The following is a 24,685-nucleotide window of genomic DNA, read 5'->3' on the forward strand; positions in this document are numbered from 1 at the left end:
CATTAGAGGAATTTAGAAAGATCTTTATGAATCATATCAAACATTTCTGCGGACATTTCTCAAAAGACGGAATATTTCTCAATGATTTTGCTTTGTCTTAGATACTCAAACATTTTAAAGTATGCAAGAACACTGTTGGCTACTCCATAGATAAAAGAGAATTCTTTTTGTAAGGTTTTTTTGATCCTAACTTTTGAACAATGGAGTACAGAAGCCAGTAGTTGTGTTTCTAGATACTGATGAGTAAATGTGTTGGGTCAAGTGATCTGTTCTGCCATTTAAGCAGACAGCTATCAATGCAGAAATAGAGATAAATCATGGTAGGTGTGGTGTGGTTTGTAAAATAAATGTGGTTTGCAGCTTTGCAGTTTGTATAAGAACTAGGTGCTTCAAGCTGTAAAAATATACGTTTTCAAAGGATTTAAATGGCAAAATGGTAGCTGTTCCAAATATTTTTGAAAGCTTTTGTCTTTTAGTTTACAATGTCTGAGTCAAAATAATCTGTTCTGTGATTTGTGCTGATTGCCACATTCGTGTTTTCCAGTATACTCCATAGTTAACTTAATATCCGTTTTCAGGTTATTATTGCTTTATCAGTGCCATGCTGTTTATGCATGTAAAATCATGTTAATGTTTCTCAGTCACTCAGAAGGCTGTGTGATGTCAGCAATGCCAAAAGCTTGATGTTTTAAAAATGTTGTATGTTTATTTTGACTATGTATAAAACTACACTTTATACCTCACCATTCTTGGTGTCGCCTGCTTTCACTCTGTATCATTTTCCTGAGGATTCCCCGTTCTTCAAAAGGCAGAGACTGAGTGTCAAAACTAATAGAGGACGATACTGTTTCTCTTTCATGTTTTCAGGGCAGGAATGATAGTGACTAGTGATGCCACTTCAAAAGTATGAAAGCAGGAGAACTGCTTAGAGAATGTGGCAAGGCCTTTTTTCTGTTCACTTTCAGACGGAGATGGACATATCTTACTGTCTTCCATTCTTCACAGGGTTACACATCGTTCTGGAACGATTGCATCTCCTCGGGGTTGCGTGGCTGTATGTTAATTGAATTGGCATTGCGGGGGCGTCTCCAGCTGGAGGCCTGTGGAATGAGGCGCAAAAGTCTGCTAACAAGAAAGGTAAGTGCAGGAAAATGATCACAATATAGGAGCTGTAAATTACAACTGCTTCTAAGAAAAGGAATGGGGTTTTTTTTCTTTATGTGATGATTCTGAGTAATGACATAAAGTGGATGTGCAAAGGTAAAAAGTGCTTCAGTGGTGAGATGAAGTGCCTTGGAAGATCTCTGGTACTTGTTCTGTTTGTTCTTTGGATGTTTTGCTGGTACTGTTGGGAGCCTTGCACCAACCGTTGGCAGTGGCTCTGGCCAGGATGCAGTGGCAGCAGTTACTGCCAGTGGCACCAGCTGTAATCTGCCAAAGGAACTGGCTTTTGCAATGGCAGTGGGATGCGGGCTGAGGCTAAAAGGAATGGATAACTGCCAGATGCCAGATGTGTCCTGCAAGCCACCAGTTTACTTCTGGTGTACACAATGCTGCAGTTTTTGCTTGCGGTACATGGGAAGGAAACCATCCTTTTATTTGGGGCCCATGAGAACACAGATCTATCTAGTTCATGCATGAGGCTGGTTTGTTAAAATTGGTTATGCTCTCTGACCTTCAAGATGGCCACATGTCTAAGGTCCTTTATAGAATTAGGCTGAAGATTTGAGGCCTTTATTTTTTACTTTAACCACTGAATTTTTCATTTGTACAAAATGTGCAAAGTCACACTCTTGGAAGAATTTTTACTTCATCAGCAATAGAGGATACTTGTACAATAAGCTTATTGAAAACCTGGTCAAATGTTGTCTGTCCACCACAAATAAATTCTCTTATGGCACATTTCCCTGTCAATATTTGCTAAATTTTAAGGAAAGCTTGTGAATTCCCCAACCTCCTCCCAGCATCCTTCACTTCAGAAAAATCGAACCTCTGTTCTGACAAGCAGCCCCTTACTTCTTTTAGCCTCATTTAAGCATATTCAGCATTGATTAGTTCGCACTTTTTTTTTCCTCCAGAGCTTTTGGGTTCTTAGGCATTCAGTGGTGTTCGTCTTAGGCATTCAGTCAGGAGTTACTTTCATTCTGTGAAAACCTTGTCAGCTCTGTCTACTTGAAATATTAACTGTGAGGTTGCTGGGCTTTTTCGGAAAGTGGAAAAATAACCTCTGTGTGTCTCCACTAAAAAATACAAGCAGAATTATTGTTGTGGGTTGTGTTTGGTTTTTCTTTGTTTGTGGTCGGGTGTTTATTGTTAAATTTTATCCTGTGGTTTTGGGATTGTGTAGATGTGTTTGTTTAAGGTCATCTAAAAGCTACGCAATTTAGAGGTTTTCTTTTTCTGCTGTTGTAAGGCATTTGAGATACTTTTCTGTTTTCGGGCAGGAGGGTTCTATAAAAATAGGCATTAATTTAAAATTTAAATGGAGGTTGTTTTCTGCTTAAGTACTTTCCTGCAAACAAAATCCCTAACTACACCACGTCCATCAATTTAGAAATCATTCTTGTTAATGACTCGTGTTGTGGCACCTTATTTGAAGTTTTCCATTAACGCTAAATTTCAGTCTTGTTCCTGAGTTGGCCAGATTTAAGTGTCTCTGTCAAGTGTCCTCCTTGTCGTGCTTCTGCAGGCATTGCTCCCCACACCCTTAGCTTTGGCTGTGAAATAAATACTGTGTCTAATAATTGGGAAGAGCTGTCTAATACATCCAGGGTTGTGATTTGGTGGCTGAAAACTAATTTACTTAGATCAGTTTAGTTTTTACATGAACCACTCTCTTGATCTTGTAATCTGGTGGGGCACAAGTAAGGTAAGGTGAGGACAGGAAGGGGGTAGAACTTTTTCAGGTAGTTTTTCAGGCAGTAGCGGAGATTTATAACCAGCTAACTGTGGCTTTGATCATATAATTAACTTAAAAAACAATAGCTACAATGATTTTTACTTAAAGCCTTAAATCAGGTTGATCTGTGTGATAATATTTTGCACTTCAGAATGGATCAAGATGCATTAATCCATGGTTGAAGGCCATAGAGAGTCAAATGAGACTGAGAAAAGAGTAGACAAGGATTTGATGGACCTTAGTGAAACTTTGTAAGTGGATATGATGTGTTACACATTGCAACATCCTTGTAAATTTGGCTTAAGAGTATGTAATCGTTGCATCATTTTGGAGTTCTGTCTACTGGGATCGATATTAGAAACAAGTAAATGAATGTTGAGGTTTGCAAGTGGTTATTGAGAATAAAGATGGTACTCTACATTGCCTTACAGCCTCAGAGAGCAAACCAAATTGATAGAATTATTAAAAGCAAAAGGAATCCCAACAAATCCTTCTCAGATTTACTTCAGTATTTTTTTGCTTACAATGCTGAGCAATTCATGCATGAATGAATTTTTACTTAAAAATCAGCTCAAGAAGTGCTTAATCTTCAGCTTTGCTTAGTTGCAGAGCTGCATTGTGAAAAATGCAAATTAAATATTCTGTATAATTGAAATTTCCTTAGTAGATGAGTATCAGGCAAATCTAGTACCTGATCAGTCATGGAAAAATGGGAATAAAGAAAATTATTTTGCCATCAGGCTAAGGACCAGCATCTCTGAAGAACCAGGATCTTCGCTACCTTAGTCCCTCTGTTAAAGAGAGGAGAAAAGTCCCCCTTGTGAGTGTTAAATCTTCTGTGGTGATTCAGTTGATGCGATCCCAAAGCCACCTGATTTCCCACTCTGAAGAGCATTAGCCAAGAAGCATTCAATCCCTAAGTCCTTCAAGGAAGAGCCGATCTGTGAAGATTCAGAGGTGGCTGGGCTTCTGCTGTTGCCTGTCTCCATGTGCTGGGGAGTGGGAGAGAAATATTATGGAAGTGTGAACCAACATACACTTACTTGAAGGAAAATATAATCTTGACTGAAGAAACAGTGCTGTGGATATTCAGTATAGCAGAGAAGTGGAAAAATAGTGTGGTATTGCTGGCTGGAGAGACAGGTAAACTTGGGAACAAAGTCACTGTGCACTGTGGCTTCACAAGAGCTTATGGATCCTTGCTGAGTTGAATTGAGGCCTCTGTGCTCCTTTCCTCTAAATGCCTGTATGTTTAGGCTGGTACTGTTGTGCTGTGTTGTATTCATGCTAGATTCTTAGACTTCTTTGCAGTGGTAGAAAAAAGTATTTTAAGCACAAATAAGCAAGGAAAGCTATTTCCTAAACTTAAATCTCTTTACTTATATCCTAAACTTAAAAGCATTTGTAATCTCTTCAGTGAGGTTTGCTCTGTTTGTTTTTAATAATAAATCAGGTTAAAAAGATGATTTCCCATCTTGCATCTTGCCTGCTAAGGTGGGATGGTGAGTACCATGTACCAACTGCAGCAGGCTGGAGCGATCCTGTGTGACTGAGGTTACTGTGAAACTAAACATGGGGCACTTGAAAGAAACTAAAATACTGTGTGAATGTCAGTTTTTAAAAGAAAGGAAGATGAGTAAGTTGGGTGTGTTTAGGCTAATTATTAAAGGAGTATCTGAGAGGTGACTATTAGTAGCTGCAATCTAGCAATTTAAAATCTCATTTTGAAGTATGCTCCTATATAATGAAAGAACAGGCACTTGCAAAAATTTAGGATCTTGATACAAAGCTGAAAGTTGTAATATAATTATATGGGTTAATAAAGGTTTTGAGTGATGCTGTGAAAGCTTGTAAATCAGAAAGATAAATAGGTATTGTTGTGTGTTTAGTTTCAAATAGGGATTGTCTGGATTAAAGTGCAGATGTGTTCTTAAGACCAAATATCTGAAGTTCATGTTGGAGTGATCTCCCCAAAATGGAGACCTGGGCAGTATCTCAAGAGACCATCTAATCCTGATGGAGTAACAGATAGTGAGTCCTTCTCTGGTAGATGTTTAGTCTTAAAATTCTGTACTGAATGCAGTTTAGCAGCTCCCTGAGTGTTTTAATTTGCCTGTTGAAGTTTTCTGTATTTCTAGACTAAGCTGGTATCTTCTGTATCTCCCAAAACACCTTACACTACTGGCTTTTTTACCCTCTTTTTAAAAATATCTCACTTTCTAGATCTAAATATAGTTTGTTATTTTTAGCTTGGCATTTTGCACTGGTTCATTCTTGCCGATTTATTATGAAAATCTTAGTTTCTGTGCTTTATATAGACCATCTGAATACCATTCCAGCTATGACCTGCTAGGTACTCACGAAGATCTCTTGAGCAATTTTAAATTAATCTTGTAGGTTTTGTACACTTTTGCACACCAGCTGGGGATCATCTTTTGAAGTTAACTTTAACCCCAATGGTAGGGCATCAACTTCAGCTCATTGCAGCTCATTTCAGTGTTATCACAGGTCTTACGAAAATGCATTGACTCTATTGTTTGTAGTAAGGATTATTAGAACTATGGAACGGAAAAAAACTTGGGATATATTTCAGGAGGACATTTTCAGAACACCTTTCTGATTACTCTGAAGTGTCAGGAAAAATAAGAGCTTTCACTTCCTGCTTTTCATAGGTGTGTGTATATATATATATATATATATATATGTGTGTATATATGTGGAATTGTGTTGATGAATTTATTTTTCTGTCAATCGCCAGCTACCTTTTACCTGATGCTTATAAAGTGCTATCTTGTAAAACTATTTAAATTGCCAGGTACAATAATAACTACAACTACTATTACTATTATTAACAACTGTATTAGTTCTTCTGTAAATAAAGATTTTATTTAAACATACTGACTCGAGCTAATTTAATCTGTAAGTTTTCATTTGATGCTCTGATTTTCTATCCAGGAAAAGAATTGTATTTGTACATGGTTTCTATAACTACTTATATTGGTGAACAAGCAGTTAATCAAATTCTTAAGTTTTATTATGTTACTCTGAATAAATTTTTTGTCATGCTTTCCTGAGTGAAGAACTCAAATCATTTTAGAGGTTATTAAATAACAAGCTTAAATGGAATTGCGTTTATTGTTGCATGTTAGGGGTTTATTAGTGCGTATGTATTTTCCCTAATATGTGTGGTTTAACTTATTAAATGAAACATTGTTACCTGGCAGTGTGTTCTTCAGAGCTGCAAAACTTGCAGATGTTGTTATGAACCTATTTTTATCCATTAATATATTGTAGCTTTTGTACTTTTTCACTGCTTTTTTTTTTTTTTTTGATGCAACCTTATTGTTTAACTCAGTATTTTAAATAAATTGACTTGAAGCAGTAAAATAGACTGTATTCAGAGACTAATTTAGTGTAGCATACTTTGTTTTGGGGAGGTAGCAAAAGACCTGACTGGATAAGTGAGTTATTTTCCCTAAAAAATTAGGTTTTAAGTTTGTTCATAATACTATAATTTTAGCCCATTAAGGTTAATTTAAATTACAGATAACCTCAGACTTAATGTATTTTGAATTAAAGCCACAGGTATTTTTTTTTAACAACAAAGGTTTGCATTTTCAAAGTTGCATATTCTTAAGAGAGAGTTCCTTATTTTCAAAAAAATTCTTCCGCTTTTCATAACAGGTGAGTATGGTGAGTATGTTTGTCATATATGAATTATGTCAAAATACTGACTGTGTTTTGTTCATTCTTAGGTGATTTGCAAGTCAGATGCTCCTACAGGGGATGTTTTGCTTGATGAAGCTCTGAAACACATAAAAGAGACCCAGCCTCCTGAAACAGTACAAAATTGGATTGAACTTCTTAGTGGTAAGCCTCGGACATAACGTATTTGCTTTTTTTATCCAAATAAACCTAATTATCTGGCATCACTAGAGATTATGTTGCAAGGGTTTTTGAGAGAAAATACACAGAAAAGTTAATTAGTCTGTCTTCTGGGGTAGTCTCTTGTTGATGTAGCCTTTAATCAAATATAAGTAACTGTTGCTTTTGACTTAACTTGGTACAGAAAGGATCTGTATGGAAGTGTCAGAGGACATCTCAACTCGGTGAAAGAGGTGCCTTCCGCTGACTCTGAAGTAAATCAGGACTGCACCCTGGAGATGTAACTGCCTTCCTTTCCCTGTGTTTGGAAATGAGGGTTAGTGGAAGTGAGGAGCCTAACTGTGTGGACCGAGTATTCAGATCTTTCAATAAAGAAAGGAGGTGAAGAGCTCATAGCTCACATGTAAGACTTGAGGGTGATTTGGCCATTAATCATAAAGAAAAAAATAAAGCATTAAGAGTTTCATTTTTTCATTAACTGAAGAAATGTAATAAATATTTTAAAATGTTAAGATACTTCTTGTTGATCAAAACAAAGTCTTCAAGATGAGTACTTTGCACACAGCTCTCCCTGTAAAGCTAGTAAATAGTTGTGATAAATGAAATGTCAATTATCACAGAATTATGAACAGCTTGCATTGGAAGGGACTTTTACAGGCCATCTAGTCCAGCCCCTCTGCAGTCAGCAGGGACATCTTCCACTAGACCAGGTTACTCAGAGCTCCATCCAACCTGACATTAAATGTTTCCAGGGACGGGGCATCCACCACCTCTCTGGGCAATCCATTCTAGTGTCTCATTGTGAAAAATTTCTTCCTTGTATCTAATCTCAGCCAGCTGTCCTTCACTTTAAAACCATTACTCCATGTCCCAGGCTCTGTTAAAATGTCTGACCCCATCTTTCTTGTAATCCCCCTTTAAGTAGTGAAAGGGTGCAGCAAGGTTTCCTTAGAGCTTTCTCCTCTCCAGGCTGTACTGTAGACAGAATCAATCACCAGCATTCGTCTGTTTTCACAAAACACATAAATACAGCTTCCTTGGAGTAGATCAGCGCTGTGCATGAGTTGTGCAAACAGCGCAGGAAAAAGCCCTGTTTAGTCAACAGTGTGAGAGGTCAAGGTAATGAGACTTGGAAGTTGCCTGTGTAGAATCTGTTACTTCTTGCAACTGATGAGCTGCAGAAAAGAGCAAACTCTCTTTGCCTTTCTCTGCTTTCTTGTTTCCTTTGTTCTTCCCATTCATCTTGCACCACCTTAAACAGCCTTCCTTGCACACCAGTTCATTCTCAGGTCCTTGCCATCTGTCCTCTCCTGCTCCTTGGCTGTCAGGCAGGGGGTAGACTGGACTTACAAAGCAGCCCATGTTGGAGGGAGCATGGCTGCTGCAGAGCCATGCAGTTCAGTTCTCACTCAGTTCCCCTTCCCTCTTACAGCCTGCAAAAACAATTCATTTTTCTTGTCCCAAATACATAATTTGTGCTGACATTTCACCTCCTCTCCCAGTGCAATGCACATCAAGTTAGGACTGGCTCAAAAAAGGTCAGCTAATATGAACTAGTGTTGTAGGTTTTCTTTGAGCTAAGCTAAGATTTTCCTGACCCTGCTGAGCTTTGGCTCTGGGAAGATAGTTATCATCAGTGCTGTGGCTAAGGCTTAAATCAGTCATTTTTACTAATGTATGTTTATTAATTACTAATTATTCGGTGGCATTAATGTTCTTTGCATTTCCTGCGGTTTAGAGATTGGCTCTTCTGAAGAAAATTATTTCAGTGGGTCTGGGTGGGTTTTTTTCTTTCTGTTGGTCAGTTGGTTTTGCTTTGTTTTGTTTAATTTAATAAATTCATAAACTGTGTTAGAATTTTGATTTGGTGCCAGGTCAATCCTGGAAAAAAGCTACTCTATCCATAATTACCAGTGACGCAGAGCACTGCTTGGAGTTACAGTATATGTGAGTTGAAAGCCATCATGGAAATAAATATATGGACATGTAAGATGATGTTTGCCAGGCTGATATTTATAAGGTACCCTCTAAGGAAAGCAAGGGTGTGGAATACAGAAGTTTGGATCAAAATGTCAAGTTTCCTGTAGATATAGCAAGCATCTGTTTCTGCAAGTGTCTGTGTAATTGAGGAGCTTGGTCACAAGGTGTCACCACAGCAGTGAGTTTCATCCACATGGCAACTGTACAAAAATCTAGGAAATAGACTTTGCCCTGTGAAAGGTAGTAAGGAAACCACTTTGTTCGTGTGATAGGTCCGTTCATGATCAAAATGGGGAATCACATTCAGTGACATCTGAGACCTATAAGGATTTGTGTAGTTCAGACCTGGTTGGTTCTCTGCCTTTCACTCTGCTGTTGGAGTCACCTCATTTATTGACTTATCTTGACTGTTACTTGGATACAGTGTGTGTCACCTTCCATCACACTGGGAGAAATCTCGAAGTTACTTGTGGCTTCCTGTTGTTGCTGCTGTTGTTATTTTGTGCTAACCAATAAATTTTTTAAAAGCTTGGTACAGAATTCTCATATAATTTATGGAAAACCTCCATCTATGTAAGAAATACTTAATGTTGTTCCTTTTCTTGCCCCTTAAAATGCATAGTCTTTTGCATCAGGAGGGGATTTTAGTTCTTAAATACTTAATAAGCTGGAATTCAATTTTTTAGCCTGTGAAGTAAGCTCTTAAGCAAAGGTAGAATTCTCACTGCTGAACAGTTTTAACTTTATCAGGAGCTGTTGATGCTGATTTTGTGTTTTTTCAATTTCCTCCTCTCTGCACACACAGTCACACACTCTGAAGGCCCCAGTTCTTCTGCCTTAGCAAAAAGCATTAGGAGTAATTTATACAGAAACATTAAGGGCTCTGCCCAACATACGCTTCATGTGTGCATTCCTGTGTCACAATACATCATCACTGTTTCATCTGGTGGAGGCAGGAAGGGGGAGAAGAGTTCAAACCTGGAGAAATAAAGAAATGCGCTACGTAGGTGTGCATTAGCTTGCCTCTGTGGCAGAAGAAAGGCAGTAACACTTCTTGCAGTCTCTGACATGGTAAAAGGCTGGACTCAGAAAAATGCACAAAGACTGTAGAAGGTGCTTGATTTTACTTTATTGTTACTAAAAGTAAATTCATTCTGCATAACTGTTTTGTTTTACGAGACAAGGTTTTTGTTTACTTGTCATATCTGTAATCAAGATGTGACTTAGCTATCATTTCATCCAAACTTTGAACATACCCCAGAGCTCCTCCAAGGAGGTCCTCCTGGTCTCTGCCTCTGTGCCAGGGATCAGAGAAATGCTGACAGGAGCACAGTGTCTTGTAGTCTGCTCTGTATAATTTTGACAGCTCATTCTGCACCACAGAGGGGGAAAAAAAATCACTGCAACAGTGCAGCTTAAACTTTGTCTGACTGTTGTGTGGTTTTCTTGCTGTTTTAGGTGAAACATGGAACCCACTGAAGTTGCACTACCAGCTTCGAAATGTCCGTGAGCGGTTAGCTAAAAATCTAGTGGAAAAAGGTGTACTGACAACAGAGAAACAGAACTTCCTTCTTTTTGACATGACTACACACCCTCTCACCAACAACAACATCAAACAGCGCCTCATCAAGAAGGTTCAGGAGGCAGTTCTTGACAAGTGGGTAAACGACCCCCACCGCATGGACAAGCGCTTGCTGGCGCTCGTGTATTTAGCCCACGCCTCAGATGTCCTGGAGAACGCTTTTGCCCCCCTCCTGGATGAGCAGTATGATTTAGCCACAAAGAGAGTGCGGCAGCTCCTGGATTTAGACCCTGAGGTTGAATGTATGAAAACCAACACTAATGAGGTTCTGTGGGCTGTTGTAGCAGCTTTCACAAAATAACTGCATTCAGACTGAAGTGTTCTCTCTTCTATTATGTAAACCAGTTGTTTCTCTTTTATTGACTGTTCATGTTTTCTGTAATTTGTACCTTCTCACATGATGAATCGGCTTTTGTTTAATGGGAATTTTAAGTGGTGTATTCCCTACTTCTCTATCTGTATACAGGATTCTGCTGGTACAAGAGACTTTCCTGTTTCAAACAACAGAAAAAAAGGGTTAACTGCCATATTGGCATTCCATTTCCTATTCCGTTTGAGTTACCTTAAATACTTTAATTTTTCACCACATTGTTATTGAAGTGGTTTGTCACCAAAGTTCCATGTCAAAGTGTCTGTCAGGACATTTTATACACAGATGTTTTCAATTATATCTAAAAAAATTACTTAAAAAGCAGAAATGCCATTAAGCAGCTTTGTCAATAGTTCCTGTAAAATGCCCCATAAATTTTAATTTTCATGCAAGTCTCTTGTGTACTTATATTTTCATTAGAACAATAGCTGAGTAATAAGGCTAGTATAGAAAGGTCCAATTGTTTCATAAACCAGTCTTGGGAGGGGATACATTCCATTATATTGTATATATAGTTCAAATTGTATATTAACAACTGCCCCATCTTAGTATTTTGCAAGATCTGATTACTTGTACACCTGGTGCCCCTTATTTGCTGTCAGCCATTGCCATCTGATGCAAGGAAAGGCCTCCTGCAGAGGTCCTGTGTGTGAAGGCTGTTTGTTTCTGGAGTCTCTGGAGTTTGCCATCCAGGTATTCTCAGTCTATGCATTGCCTTTGAAAATTAGTGAATGGAAGACTGCTTTCTATCATTGGTACTTTTCTCTTTCCCTCCCCTTCTGTATGGAAGACACTCATGACCAGTACTACTCTTGAGTGCAGTTTTTGGTTTTGTACACAAATTAATGTTTGTCTCTTAAACCTTGAACTGTTCTACACTTTGAAAACAAAAAGTCAGTCCTAGCAGGTGTTGCATGTAAATGGTTAGCAAGTAATGGCAGCAGTCAGACAATTCAGATTTCTGTAGTGGGATGCTCTGCTATATTTTAATTTTTATATATACAATTATGCTGATTAGCACACTATTGTAAAGAAACCCAAAACCTATATAAAACTCTGGCTTTTTAAAATTTATTGCCTCTTTGCCGCTGCTTGTTATTTCCCATTGGTTTCACAGTGTAAATATTATGCATTGAAAAAATTAAGCATTGATTTCTATATTTTTTTCCTCATAACAATGCAGATTTATAGTGGGGCTTACAGGTGTTTAGAAACCTTTTGGTTAATATTCAGAGCAAGAATACTAGATGGTGTATAACTGTAGAGTTGAAATTAAAGAGATCCCTTAATCTGTATACTAGCTTTTTACCTACAGTAAATAAACTATGATCTTGAAAGTGCCTGAAACAGAGTAAGCAAGTCACTTTTATTTTTTTGTTGCTAATTAGAAAGGTTTTATTGCCTAACTGAAAGCTTTAGTTAATATCCTTCTTATTAGAAAGGGAGAATTTATATTAAGTAGTTCAAACTGACTTAATCAGTGGTGTCGCTCGGATCTGCAGGATTCATGGCTGGGACAGGCTGAATTAATTTGGGGATTGTGCAGCTATGTCTGCGCTAGGTAGACCTCTTCAGTCTTGAGCACAGCTCTACAGCCTCATCTGTGACTGGACTTCTGCTTTTGCACTTCATTTTCAATCATTGAGATGCTTAAGTAGTTGACTTTAAAATACAACTTAAACTCATTGTACATCTATAACCTTTTTTAAGGAAGGTTTTTAAAAATACGGTTCTTAACATTTAATGGCACACTGCTCTTTCAGTTCTTAATGCTGTTTCTTTAGACAAATGAAATTAAAAGTATATTGTAAGGTATTTCAAACTCTGGTTTACAAATAAAAAGACAAACAGTGTTCTATCACTTGTAAGATGCTGTGTTTAAAACTTTGAGGAGCTTGGGCATGAACTTGGGACATTGTCTTGTAAACATTTCAAGCTGTGACTGCTTTTAAGTGGAAGAAAAACGAAAATTGCTGTGTTGCTGTTATATTTGACAGCTTATGGAATACTTTCTGTATACTTGGTAGTATATGCAGCTCACAGCTTTCATTGTCTCTCTCTTGTGATCTGTTTTCTCATTTTCTGTTGCTCTTTGAGAGGAGGAAAAAGTAATTAGGCAGAAAGGTCAGAAAAATGGTGGAGTATGCCAGGAGCAAGTTATGTGCACAAAACTTTTTAAATGGCTGTGAAAATCTAAGCTACTTGAAACATGCTTCAGACTGAAAGTACCTTTCACAGTCGTATTTCTGGCCTCTCTTTGTGAGTATTTTCCATTTTCTTGAAGGTTTCATGTTTGGTTGTGGGGGATATTGGAGTTTTATCACCCTTACAGTCTGCATGGTTTAAAAGAAGTCATCCTTTTAATCCCCCCCTCAAAAGATGATTTGGGGTTCTTTGATATTTTTTTCCCCCCCACACAGAAGATAACTGCACACAGTATTTATCAGCTTTATTTTGCTTAGGTAGGACCTCTGACCATGATGCGGAGAGTCTGTGCTGGACATGTCGAAGACACTGGATGTAAGTGAGGAAGGGTTTGTGAAGAGCAAGAGTATCTTTGCTGGACCACCTGGTGTAAACCTGGATGTGGGGGAAATAGATGAGTTTTTGGAGTCTTGAGTCCTAAAACCACTTCCAAAAGCCCAAAGCCTCCAGGAAGGTAAGTTTATTAGGTTAACAGGAGCTGATTTGGCTAACATCATTGCCTTCATTGCTATTTCAGGTTTTAATAAAATGGTTTAACATGGGAGACTGTGTTGATGAGATTCAGGTGCCCTCCTACCTGTTGGCTGCTACTGCAGCTCACAGAGACCTACCTGGTGTGCAGACAGTTCTGTCTGCTCCAAACCCTCGGCTCTCAATAGCTGCTTCAAGTGAAGACTCTTACCCAAAGCCTGAACTTGGACATGTGCCTCAAGGAACAACATGTATTATTCAGGGACACATTCTTTTAAAACAAACTTTCAAGTCAAAACCAGGATTTTGAAAGTTAAATCACCAAGCAGTATCTGTATATATGTGTGTATACACACACACACACACACACACATTTTCACAGTCCTTGAGATCGACATCCTCCTCTCTTGTGTTGCTAGAGCTGGCGTTACAGTGCTGTTACATGGAATGGTAGTGAGACCTGTATACCATAAATGATGCTTTGGAGGCAAAATTTGCATAAATGGCAGTAGAAGGCTGCGGCCTGAGTGCTCGTGTGTTCATGCCCATTTCTCCTACAAAGTGAAGATACGTATTAACTGATGTTTTCTCTGTGAACTGGACTGAATCTGTACTGTAATAAAATAAAGCACTCTTTCATGCTATGAGCTGCAGGTGGTTACTGCGTATCACATGCGTGCAATACCTAAAGGATGTTTTTTTTCATTTGCTCAGTAATTTCCAGTTTTTCCTGAGGCTGCAAGTATTCACCAATTTGGGAAACAGAACTTTTTTTAAGCTTTTCATCAAAGTCTTAGCTCTGCCTCAGCTGGGCTTCAAGCACTTCAGGCAGCCAAAGTCTGTTATGTCCCAGTTTCCCCTGTTGTCCATCTGTCTTTCTCTATGGAGGTGGGTTTCCAGCTTCAGAGAAGTCTGAAATTTTTTCTCCCCTGGCTTTGGGCTCTGGTCTTCCCTGTTTCTTCCCTTGTTGCTTGGTGACTTCAGCAATAGCGTGGCCAGGAGGACCAGAGCAGTGGTAGTCCTCCTGTGCTCAGCACTGGTGAGGCCACACCTTGAGTTCCGTATCCAGTTGTGGGCCCCGTAATTCAATAGGGACATTTGAGGTGCTGGAGTGTGTCCAGAGAAGGGCAACGGAGCTGGGGAAGGGGTCTGGAACATAAGTCCTGTGAGGAGCAGCTGAGGGAACTGCAGGTGCTTGGGCTGGAGAAAAGGAGGCTCAGGAGTGACCTGATCACTCTACAACTCACTGACAGGAGAGTGTAGCTGGGTGGGGATGGGGCTCTTCTCCGAGGGAACAAGTGACGGGACAAAGGGAAATGGCCTCAAGTTGTGCCACAGGAGGTTCAGGTTGGACCTCAGGAAGAATTTTTCATTGAAAGGGTAGTTAAGCACTGGAATGGCTGCCCAGGGAGGTAGTGGAGTCACTGTCCATGGAAGTGTTCAGGAAACAACTGGATGTGGCACTTAATCCTGTGTTTTAGGTGATGGTTGATTAAAGGTTGGACTTGATCATGGAAGTCTTTTCCAACCTAAATGATTCTGTCATTCTAGAATATTTCTGCTGTTGCTAATTTTTCTTTACTAATCTTTTTCTCTCCTCTCAATTTTACTATCAACCCAAACTTGACTCTCCATTACTCTCTCCTCAGAGTTATTTTCCCCTCTGATTTGATTCCCTATCAAAGCCTCAAGGAGCCTCCTTTTTTTCAGCAGATGGGTTTGTCAAAAGCAGCTGCCTTGATGGCTGAACTGAAGCAGCTGGCAGCCTGCTACAGCTCGTAACACCTGGTTTGGTAAGGTGAACAAAACCTAGTGCTAATTTACCTTGAAACTTGTCTTTGCCAGCTTCTAAAGCAAATTATTGTCCATGCAGCAGGGGGAACTTGCAGCTGAAGATGATGATTTTGACAGTTCTCTAATGTAAGTAGATCTCGTGAGCCAGTGCTTCAAGGACTTGCTCATCTCTCACTTGAGCTTTTCCTGCAGTGAGGGTGTTCTATACAAGAGTAATTTTTCCATTTGGGTTCTCTGCTTGTTAAAAAAGTTGAGTTTGTGTTGCAGCTCAAAGAAGCATCTCTATTTGGCTGTTTTTACAAAGGTGTAGGCATGCATTATTTACAAGGTTTCTTTACTTGTATATTATGTGATTAAAAGGGACAAGTGGGAGAAGAAAGTGGTATAGTTACACTTAAAATGTGATCAAATAAGCCATTTTCTTGGCACAATGTACTAAAATGTTCTGGTCTTTCATTTCTTTTCTTGATTACCAAGTCATCATTCAGTTAATTTTCATCTAGTGCATCTGTTGTCTGCTCAAAAAGGGTTTGCTATCATCTATGCACTAGTTCTTCAAGATTTGTATTCTGTTGCCCCTTTCTTTTTTACATTTATTCAACTACTGGATTTTTTTCTCTCTTTGACATGGGATTGATCTTGAAGGTAGATGTTAGAGAAGACTTTGGTGGGTATAAAGTGCAATGACAGGCAGTTCATAAGCTTTCTTTGCTACTGCTAGGGCATCTTTATAGGTCTTTCTTTGTTTCCTGACTGTTCAAATGAAGCCAAATCATGTCTCAATCAGCTTTTAAAATCCTGCTCTGACTCCTTAAGTTCCTCAGGACCTCAGACACTTCTGAAAAATACAATTTAACTAAGTCATGTGTAGGTTTTGCAGTTCTAAACAAAACAACTTCTACACAGTATTAAAAACCTCAGACCTTGTGTTTTCAGAGAAGTTGCAGAAGAAATTTATCAAAGCCAGATCATTTTTCTGAGCAGGAATCTTATGGTAACCCACCTCAGCAGTGGCAGTAAGCAGAGTCCTTGGCAGAGGAGTCACACTGGTGCCTGAACAAAAATTGGTCCAAGTGAGCTTCCTGTCCTGGGAAGATTTGGGATTCCTCCTGTCGTGAACCTTTCTCACTGTTCCTAATTAAGACCTTGCAGGGATACCTGCTTCTTTTCTCTTCACCCCGGTGACATTGGTGTTGGCTGTGGGCCAGGGGCTGGGAATGCTCGGTGCCTCTCAAGTGATGTGGGAGCCAGTTTCCATCTGGGCAGGCCATGAGCTTCATATCCACAGCAGACCTGAGCATCCTCCCCTGGAGCCTGCTCTCCCAGCAGTCCCACTCTGTGCACCAAGGAGACCTCTGGGGCTGGGGATTTTTCTCTTGAGCGCAGCAGAGGAGGTGGGGAGCTGTGCAGTGAGAGCCTGGCTCATGCCCACCAGTGAACGCGCTGCAGATATGTCTGGGGCTGCGCCTCTGCCTGCGTGGGAGGGGAGCAGCTGCTGCTCACAGAGGTCCTGGTCAGCCCGGGAAACACCACGTTACATGGTGAGCGGTTCTCCTTGAAACCCGGGAGTGCGTGTGACCTTCCTCAAGATGGAATATGTACAAATAAAACAGGCCTGAAATAAAATGCAATTATAAACACATAATAACAACTGGAGTCTGTTTGTTGGATGCGTTGCAAACAGGAAATGGAGCTAAATTCATTGCGTTAGTAGATGCTTTGCTGCAAGGATGTTGCCTGATGTTAGGCTCTAGCTATTGAGAGCTTCCTTCTGAGATCCAGCTGAAGATTTGCACACATTTTAATATACCCAAGTCTGAGACGCTCAGCCAAAAACATCAGGAGGTACAAGCAGTACTGATATGCAAAGAAATTTGCACACAGCATTTAAAAATATTTGAACCAGCTTCTAACATTATCTTTTAAGAGGAGACAAAGTTGTCTTTTGATTGTACTGAAGTATCCTTTTCTTTAGTTTTAAGTTCCTTCTTCTAGATGGAATGGACAAGACTTGCTGCCAAGATCACATATGGCTGACAGTCAGCACAAGGGTTAAGGATTTGAGAGCCACAAACAGCAGAAATGTCTGGCACATTTTCAATTTCCCTGCACGGCGATAGAGAGAAGCAGCAGCCTTAATTGAAGTATGTCTTCTGAAGGTAATTGCTTCAAGATAACTAGAGGTACAAGCAGTTTGGTGAGCTGCTCTTAGTGTGTCTTGCAGGCTCTGTTCATCAGCAGCTCAGAACGGAGTTCAGAAACCCTGTGGGGTTACAGTAATGAATGAGGTTTGGTTCTGCTTGGTCCTCAGCTCTTTGCTTATACAGTCAAATGAGTCCCAGCTCTCCCACGTCAATGTCTCTGAGCTGCCCAGGGCTCTGCAGATTTGCCACTTGCCTGTTTCAGATCTGCAGCCAACTGTCAAGGCTGCCGTGGGACCTGCTCTGCTCCCAGGCTCTTCCCATCTCCAAGGCTAGGAGCCTCATGTCCCTGGGCTTCTCTCTCTCAGCCCTGGGGATCTATCAGGTTCACAAGGCAGTGTCACGTGTAGTGTTCCCAGATGAGGCAGCCCATAGCGAGCACTGTGGGTCTGAAAGTGAGGAGATAACCAAATGCCATGAGAGATGAGGAAACGCTGATGTGTACTCTTCTCTGCCTGCCCCAGAGCTCAGGGTGTGCCCCAACAGCTTGGGGTGGAGGTGGGTAGCCAGCATCAGGGACTGCTCAGGGAGGTTGGATGTACAGATCCATACAGCTGGATGGGATTCACCCGAAGGAGCTGAGGGTGATGGACAGATTCAGCTGGGAATAACCATGGTGACTCAGAGAAGGCTTTGGGGACTGGGCCAGTGATGTGCATGTCTTTGAGACGGAGAACAGGATACAGTCAGCCTTGCCTCGGATCCTGCAGAGGTGCAGGAAGTGCAGCCTCTTTGAGTCCACTCCAAACATGTAACAGGGCAGGAGGGCACTAGGGAGTGGTCATAGATTCATGAAGTCCAACTTGGCCTGACTGATAAAATTGCCTTCTGTGATGAAATGCCTGGCTGTGGGGACTGGGGGCGGGGGAGTAACAGTGGATACTTGTCTTCAGGGAGGCTTTCAACACCACTTCATCATTTTTAAGAAAGAAGCTGTGGAAGAGCTTATCAACATTAAGAATACCATGTGAGGTGTGGTTTGAGGTCCCCTGGTTCAGAAAGAATGCTGAGGAAATAAGGTCCAGCAAAGGGCAGTCAGGATGATCCTGGGCCTGAGGGATATTGTTATAAGGAGAGGTAGAAAGAGGTGGGATATTTTAATCTAGGTGAGAGAAGGGGTAGGGGTCCACAACTACGTGGTGGGGCAGTCACAAAACTAGCAGGGATCAGCTCATCTCAGTAGCAGCAGATAATACACCAGTGGATGATAACATCAAACTGCACTTTTGGAATTTCAAACTGAAGTTCAGGAAAATTTCTTTCCTAGGAGTGTGCTACAGCCCTGGAAAAGACTAACCAGAGGCACTGTGGTAGCTCCATCCTTGGAGGTCTTGTGCACTGGTCTAGACAAAGCCACAGCTGACCGGATCTAGTCTTGGCAGAAACCCTGCTCCAAGTGGGAGGTGGAGTTGGATGGCCTCCAAAGGTCCTTCTCAGCTAATATTTCTGTAATCCTGTGATCAGCTTCATTGCTTTGACTGTGGCTGCTAAGCTGGATACTCCTACAAGTCTCCTGCTCAAAAGGTTGGTCAAATAGCAGGGACGTAGAGGGTGGTCTGCTCTTTTTTATTATGAGCAGCAGAAATGCAGTCCTCACAATATTATTCAGCTTTGTCCTGGGTGCCCCAAAATTTCATGTGCCAGAAAGTTTGCTCAGTTCTTTCATGGGACTGGATTTAGATGCAGATTTTCAATGTCTAATTTGACAGATAAACTGGAGTTATTGCCAGTCAAACTGCCAGAATCAATACTTCTTTTGCAAGATGGTGAAAACATCAGACAGATAATGCACCAAGAGGTGTCATCCAGGCAGCAAACCCCAAGGAAGGCACCAGACCTACCTGTAACATGGCATGAGGGATGTGGGGAGAGACAGAAACTCTGCACCTCTGCTCACTACTGTCAGAATAACATGAGCTGAGAAGTTTTTTGAGCTTTTGCAATGTCCTGCAATGTTGCAGTGGGGATCCTGCAACACGCATATATCAAACCAGGAGTCCCGTGGAAAGGAAATATATATGGACAGACAGATTCTTGCTAGCTGTTTCAGAGAGATGTTTATTTCTCCAGCCGCATGGCCGGAGCTCTGCCGAGGAACTGTTCCAGTCACGGGACCAAGGGTCCTTCTGCCCGCGCAGGGAACACAAACCAACCAATGGGAACGAGGCTGAGCAGGGACAGGGAAGCCCCGTGTCTGTGCCCTCAGGGCCCCTCTCCCAGGGCTACACGGCGGGGGAGGGACCCCAACACCTCACCTGTTTTATTTTAATAAAGGGAGAATGAAAACAACTGGATAAACATAACAAGAACAGTTTCAAAACAAAACAAGCCACCCTCCTGAGTCTTTAAATGTCCAATCAGATTCTGTGGAACATCTTAGGGCTGACAGAAGGGAGACAGGACTCTCTGAGCATGCTTTGTGGGGAAACTGAGGCAGGAGAGGGTTTAACTTCTTCCCTCCCCCTTTTCATCCCCCACTCGGCATTGGAAAGGGATTTTTGGGGAAACAATTGGCAAAAGCATGGTTTTGTGAGGGAAACCATGGATGAAAAAACGGATTGGGAATACACTGGGGGTAATAGGACATAGGGTAAAAGGGAAAGGTGGGATTAGGAAAGGGAGACTGTAGGGGGGGTTTACAAGGGAGATACTGTCTAACATGACTACGATTTTTTGCATATATACTGCCTTTTACAGAAACACCATCAGGCCCAGTGACCTGCGATGCTTGTAACCCTTTTCTACCTCGTATAATTTTGAATTCCACGACTTCTCCATCTCCCAAGCTTGGGATGCATTTTTCAGGGTTATTCTTTTTAATAGCAGTTCTATGCACGAATATGTCTTGCTGGTTGTCACACCTTGTTATAAAACCATAATTTTGCTTAACATTATACCATTTTACTATCCCTAAGGTCTTAGTTACTATGATCTTTTCCTTTTTCCGAGTGGCTGCTGTTTTCTGTCTCGCTGCGTCTTTGCTCTCTCCTTCGGTCGCTCCCGTGTTGGAATTGTCGGGGCTGCTGGTGCCTGCGCGCTCTTCCCGGGGTCGCGTTCGGGGCTGCGCGGGCCGGGCCGGGCCACGCCGCTCAGTTCTCCGTGCGTCGCCTCCTCTGGTCGCAGCTTCGCTGCCGATGCCGGGCGCTGCACCCACGTCTCGGCCGGGCCCCCGAGCGACGACTCCCCCGCGCCCTGCTCCAGCGTGCGTTTTGGCTGGGCGCGGCTCCGTTCCACCGCCATCGCCGCCAGCTGCTGCCCGCACGCCGCCCCTCTCGGTCGGGCGTTCACGGGACTCGCTCCACCACGCGCTGCGCGCGCCCGGGCGGGCACCGTCGGGTCCCGCCGCTCCCGCCGCGCCTCGCTCCGCCACCGACACTGCGGCTCGCGTGGCTCCGCCCGCGCGCGGGAACTGCCTCGCTGCTGCTCGCAGAGCGCTCGGTGCACGTGGCCTGGGCCGCACGGTCCCTGCGCCAGGCTTCCCTTCGCCAGGACACAGCTGACATTGCTCAACAGTCTCGGTAACTAAATAATATTCACGAAAATATTCTTCCATCGGCATATATTTTGACTCCAGTATTAACTGTGTCCAAACGGTTTTCCAAAAGCCCTTGGTAAGAATTAAATCCCAAGAAACATAGAAAAAGTTCTTAAACAACCATGCCAGGAAGTGTTTCAGTTCTTTTTGAGCTTGAATCAAGCTAAAATTTACAAATCGTTGTTCAAGAATCATTTTAAGTTTAAGATAAATGTCCATATGCGGCTCTGAGAGCCAAGAGTCTTCCCACGGTTCCTCCATAGTTTAGATATGGAATAGCAAAGCAAAACCAAGAAGAGGAATCCAAAGTTTCCAGGGTTTACTCACACAAATCAGTCGCTTAGGGATCGGGGATCGTTCTGCTCACAATTCTCCACCATTATGTTGCAGTGGGGATCCTGCAACACGCATATATCCAACCAGGAGTCCCGTGGAAAGGAAATATATATGGACAGACAGATTCTTGCTAGCTGTTTCAGAGAGATGTTTATTTCTCCAGCCGCATGGCCGGGGCTCTGCCCAGGAACTGTTCCAGTCAGGGGACCAAGGGTCCTTCTGCCCGCGCAGGGAACACAAACCAACCAATGGGAACGAGGCTGAGCAGGGGCAGGGAAACCCCGTGTCTGTGCCCTCAGGGCCCCTCTCCCAGGGCTACACGGCAGGGGAGGGACCCCAACACTGCAAGTCCATGGCTGTTATTTATAGTTGTTTTCACTACTTCAAGTGTTAAGAAGATCCTTATTCTGGATACTTCTGTTTATGAAAAGGAGGTGAGAAACTATGTTGCAAAACATGAATGGGATATTTTCAGCAGATACATAAACCTGTCGCTTTCTTCAAAGACAAGACATCTGCACTGGTGAAATACTTGCCTTTCCTACTTAACGCACATTCATTTCTGTGAATGAATATCAAGAAATTTTGTGGTGTAGCATGAACTTGTATTCCCCCCAGAGATCTCTCCTGCTGTACTGCCCTGCACAGTAGGAGACTCTCTCATTTACTGCATAGTGTTCAGCATAGGTTCTTCTAGTCTCCTGTTTTTCAATTCAACACCATTTAAGTCCAATAAACAAATTGCCACCTCTGTCCAACCTGCCTCAGGAAGAGAAAAAGGCTAATGCCACTTCAGAAATTTACAGCCAGAGCACCTACCGTAACAAACTCTTAAATTATTTCACCATAAGGAGAAACACCAGCCAGGATCATTTACACAGAATCAAAAAAGAAGAGTCAAAAAGCAAACTCAGCTGCAATTCTGGTTTGCTAAAGAGTTGTACTCGTATCATAAATTGTGGTAATTGTTTTTTAATTAAATTAAGTGTGCACATAGCTATATAATTAAAAAGCATGTAGGCGTTCCAGATTTCTTTAGAAACTACCCACCAGTCTTGCTGCTTTAAGCCACAGGGGATGTGAACCAACCTTTCTGAATCTTCAGGAAAAGGAAGGCAAAGCTTTAAAACAAGTGCTCCATGTTATCAGAAAGAATGATTTACAGCAGCTACTGGAAACTGAATCTCTGGGTACACAGTGGGATGCACCAGAGACAGGATGGAACAGAAGGAAAGGGTAGAGCTTTGAACTGATCTCACTGAAGGCACAGATTGACCCTAGTGCCCAGGAAAATCAGTGGCTCTAAAAGCATTTGTTGCCTTTGGAAGACAGTTTGTTCTGTGTGATTGTAAGAATGCTAACATCGTGACAATTCTTGTTCTTGTTGCCTTTGTTTATAAGTGATTGTAAAAATGTTGTATTGGTTCAATTCTTGTCCTTGCTGCCTCTGTTTATGTAGATGCAAGGTCTCCAGCTGTTATGACATGCGTGCGTTTCAGTAAACACCTAACATTTAAGTTGCTGAGTTCTCTAGTGCATGAGGTGGACTTCTCAAGTTTTTACATAAAATGCACCTTACTTAGGTGCCTCTTACTTCTAGGACTGAAGGGACAATTTTTAGTCTCCCCTCTGTGTTTTCTCTAAATGAGTCACTTGGCTTTCTTGTTAACTTTCCTTCATGACCTGATATATTGCATGGATCCTAAAATACCCAAACCAAGTTAAAATGGTTCATCATGGTTCAAACAGTATTCCACACAAGTCAAGTATTCAAGTTGTGAAGAGTCACTGAGATATTTCTGCATATCCACATCATCACTTGGCTTGCTCTGAGATCCATAAGCTTCTTGAAGCTGCAGGAGCTTGTGCCGTGGCTGTTAATGAAGGTGACTTTGAAGGTGAGGAGAGACTGTCAGTAGATCTAGTCCCATCTCCTGACCAAACCCTCTGTTTCCCACTGTGTATCATAGGTTTTGGCTAAATCAGATTTTCTGGTAAGACATCCTGCAATGACGTAAGGAGATGTCAGGAGAATGAGAGCTTTATGCTTTTTTTTCATGCTTCACTAACTTCATTTGGACGAGGTGGTGCTGATACTGTGCAAGGGCTCTACGTTTCCAAGGCAAGTATCCTGACTGTAATTTCCAGCCATTATATTGAGATATTTTCCCTCTGAAGATGCATTGACATTGTAATTAAGTCAATACACAGCTTCTTCAAAAACAGACTGAACTGCTTAAACTCCTTAAAAACATGTCAGTACAGAGGAGCACGCACATTCTCCTGGCACAATTATACCAGTAAAATAAAGTGCTAGGCATCAACAGAGCTCCCCACAATGGCACTGTTGTTTTGGGGTAGAAATAGGGTTTCTTTTCCTTTCCTTTTAAACTCCTTCCAAAGGGATCTTGGAAGCTCTCCCAGTGCTTTCTCCTGCCTGGAGGAGGATTTGATGGTAGGTGAGGAGCACCTGAGCCTTTGCAGTAGCTTCACCCCAAATGCCATGTGTAAATCTGGAGATGCCCTGGGTCCATGACCCTCTTGGATGTGGGACATGAGTTTTCATGAGGGCTAAAAAGCTCCTGACAGTCCCTGCCACTAGTTAGTCTTCCTGAAAAGGTCAGCATCCCAAGATCTGCTGAGACCCCACTTGGCCCTCACAGCCCATGAGACACACAAGTTGAACAGATAGAACTCTTTTACAATCACTTATAGAGAAGAGCCATTTCTGATTTAAACCTCAAGGGTAGTTGCCTCAGAGGTTGGTTTAGGTTGGGGTTTGTTTTTTTTTTTTTTTTTTTTGCAAGTTAGGAGCAACAGGAATATAAAGGCATGAAAGTTCACTGGAGCCTGTTTCAGCCTGTAAGTGGGTCACAAGACACTGAAGCGCTGAGTGAAGTAACACCCACGCAAATCAAATAAAAGAGTAGCTAACCTGTATTTAAAAAGAATAATCTTTCTGGATGCCTTAGTCATAGATGTCTTAGCCATGAAAAATTCAACACACCAAGTACTTAGTGGAGAACCGGCTGCAGAGTATGCTTCCAAACCCAGGTACAAAATTATCAGACTGATATTAGTAGTTAAATCACCTCCTCTCGATGCTCCAGGGACCTGGGATGCATGCAGTTTCCATCAGAAATAATGAAATTCATGGAAGCAGTGTCTAGTGAGAGCTTTACAGGAGAAAAGCTTACCGAAGTATCTCATATGGAAGTTGGCCTCAAGAAAAAAAAAAAAAAAAAAAAAATTCAACAAACAAACCCGAGGAATGAGGGAGCAGGTAGCACTGCGTGAAACCCTGCACGGACACCAGCTGACATTGCTGAAAGACGGATGCTGCTGCGGAGAGCACTGAGCTGAGCGGGTTTATCACCTAAATAGCTTTGAGAGCCTGCACGGAGGTTTTATCTTTGCTGCTGGCAAT

The 24,685-nt window shown here is 41.7% G+C and overlaps 1 protein-coding gene across 1 annotated transcript in view; it reads left to right on the forward strand.

The window, feature by feature from the left end:
- GOLPH3 (golgi phosphoprotein 3) overlaps positions 1–14,036 on the forward strand; it is a 32,826-nt gene extending 18,790 nt beyond the window's left edge. Inside the window, exons 2-4 of the mRNA XM_048291596.1 lie at positions 1,006–1,137; positions 6,655–6,769; positions 10,223–14,036. Of these exons, the coding sequence (XP_048147553.1) occupies positions 1,006–1,137; positions 6,655–6,769; positions 10,223–10,647 (672 nt within the window). The 3' untranslated portion in view covers positions 10,648–14,036. The remainder of the gene's footprint in view (positions 1–1,005; positions 1,138–6,654; positions 6,770–10,222) is intronic.
- Positions 14,037–24,685: the final 10,649 nt, after the last annotated feature.

The sequence above is a fragment of the Corvus hawaiiensis genome, chromosome Z, assembly GCF_020740725.1.
Source record: "Corvus hawaiiensis isolate bCorHaw1 chromosome Z, bCorHaw1.pri.cur, whole genome shotgun sequence".
Lineage (NCBI taxonomy): Eukaryota > Metazoa > Chordata > Aves > Passeriformes > Corvidae > Corvus > Corvus hawaiiensis.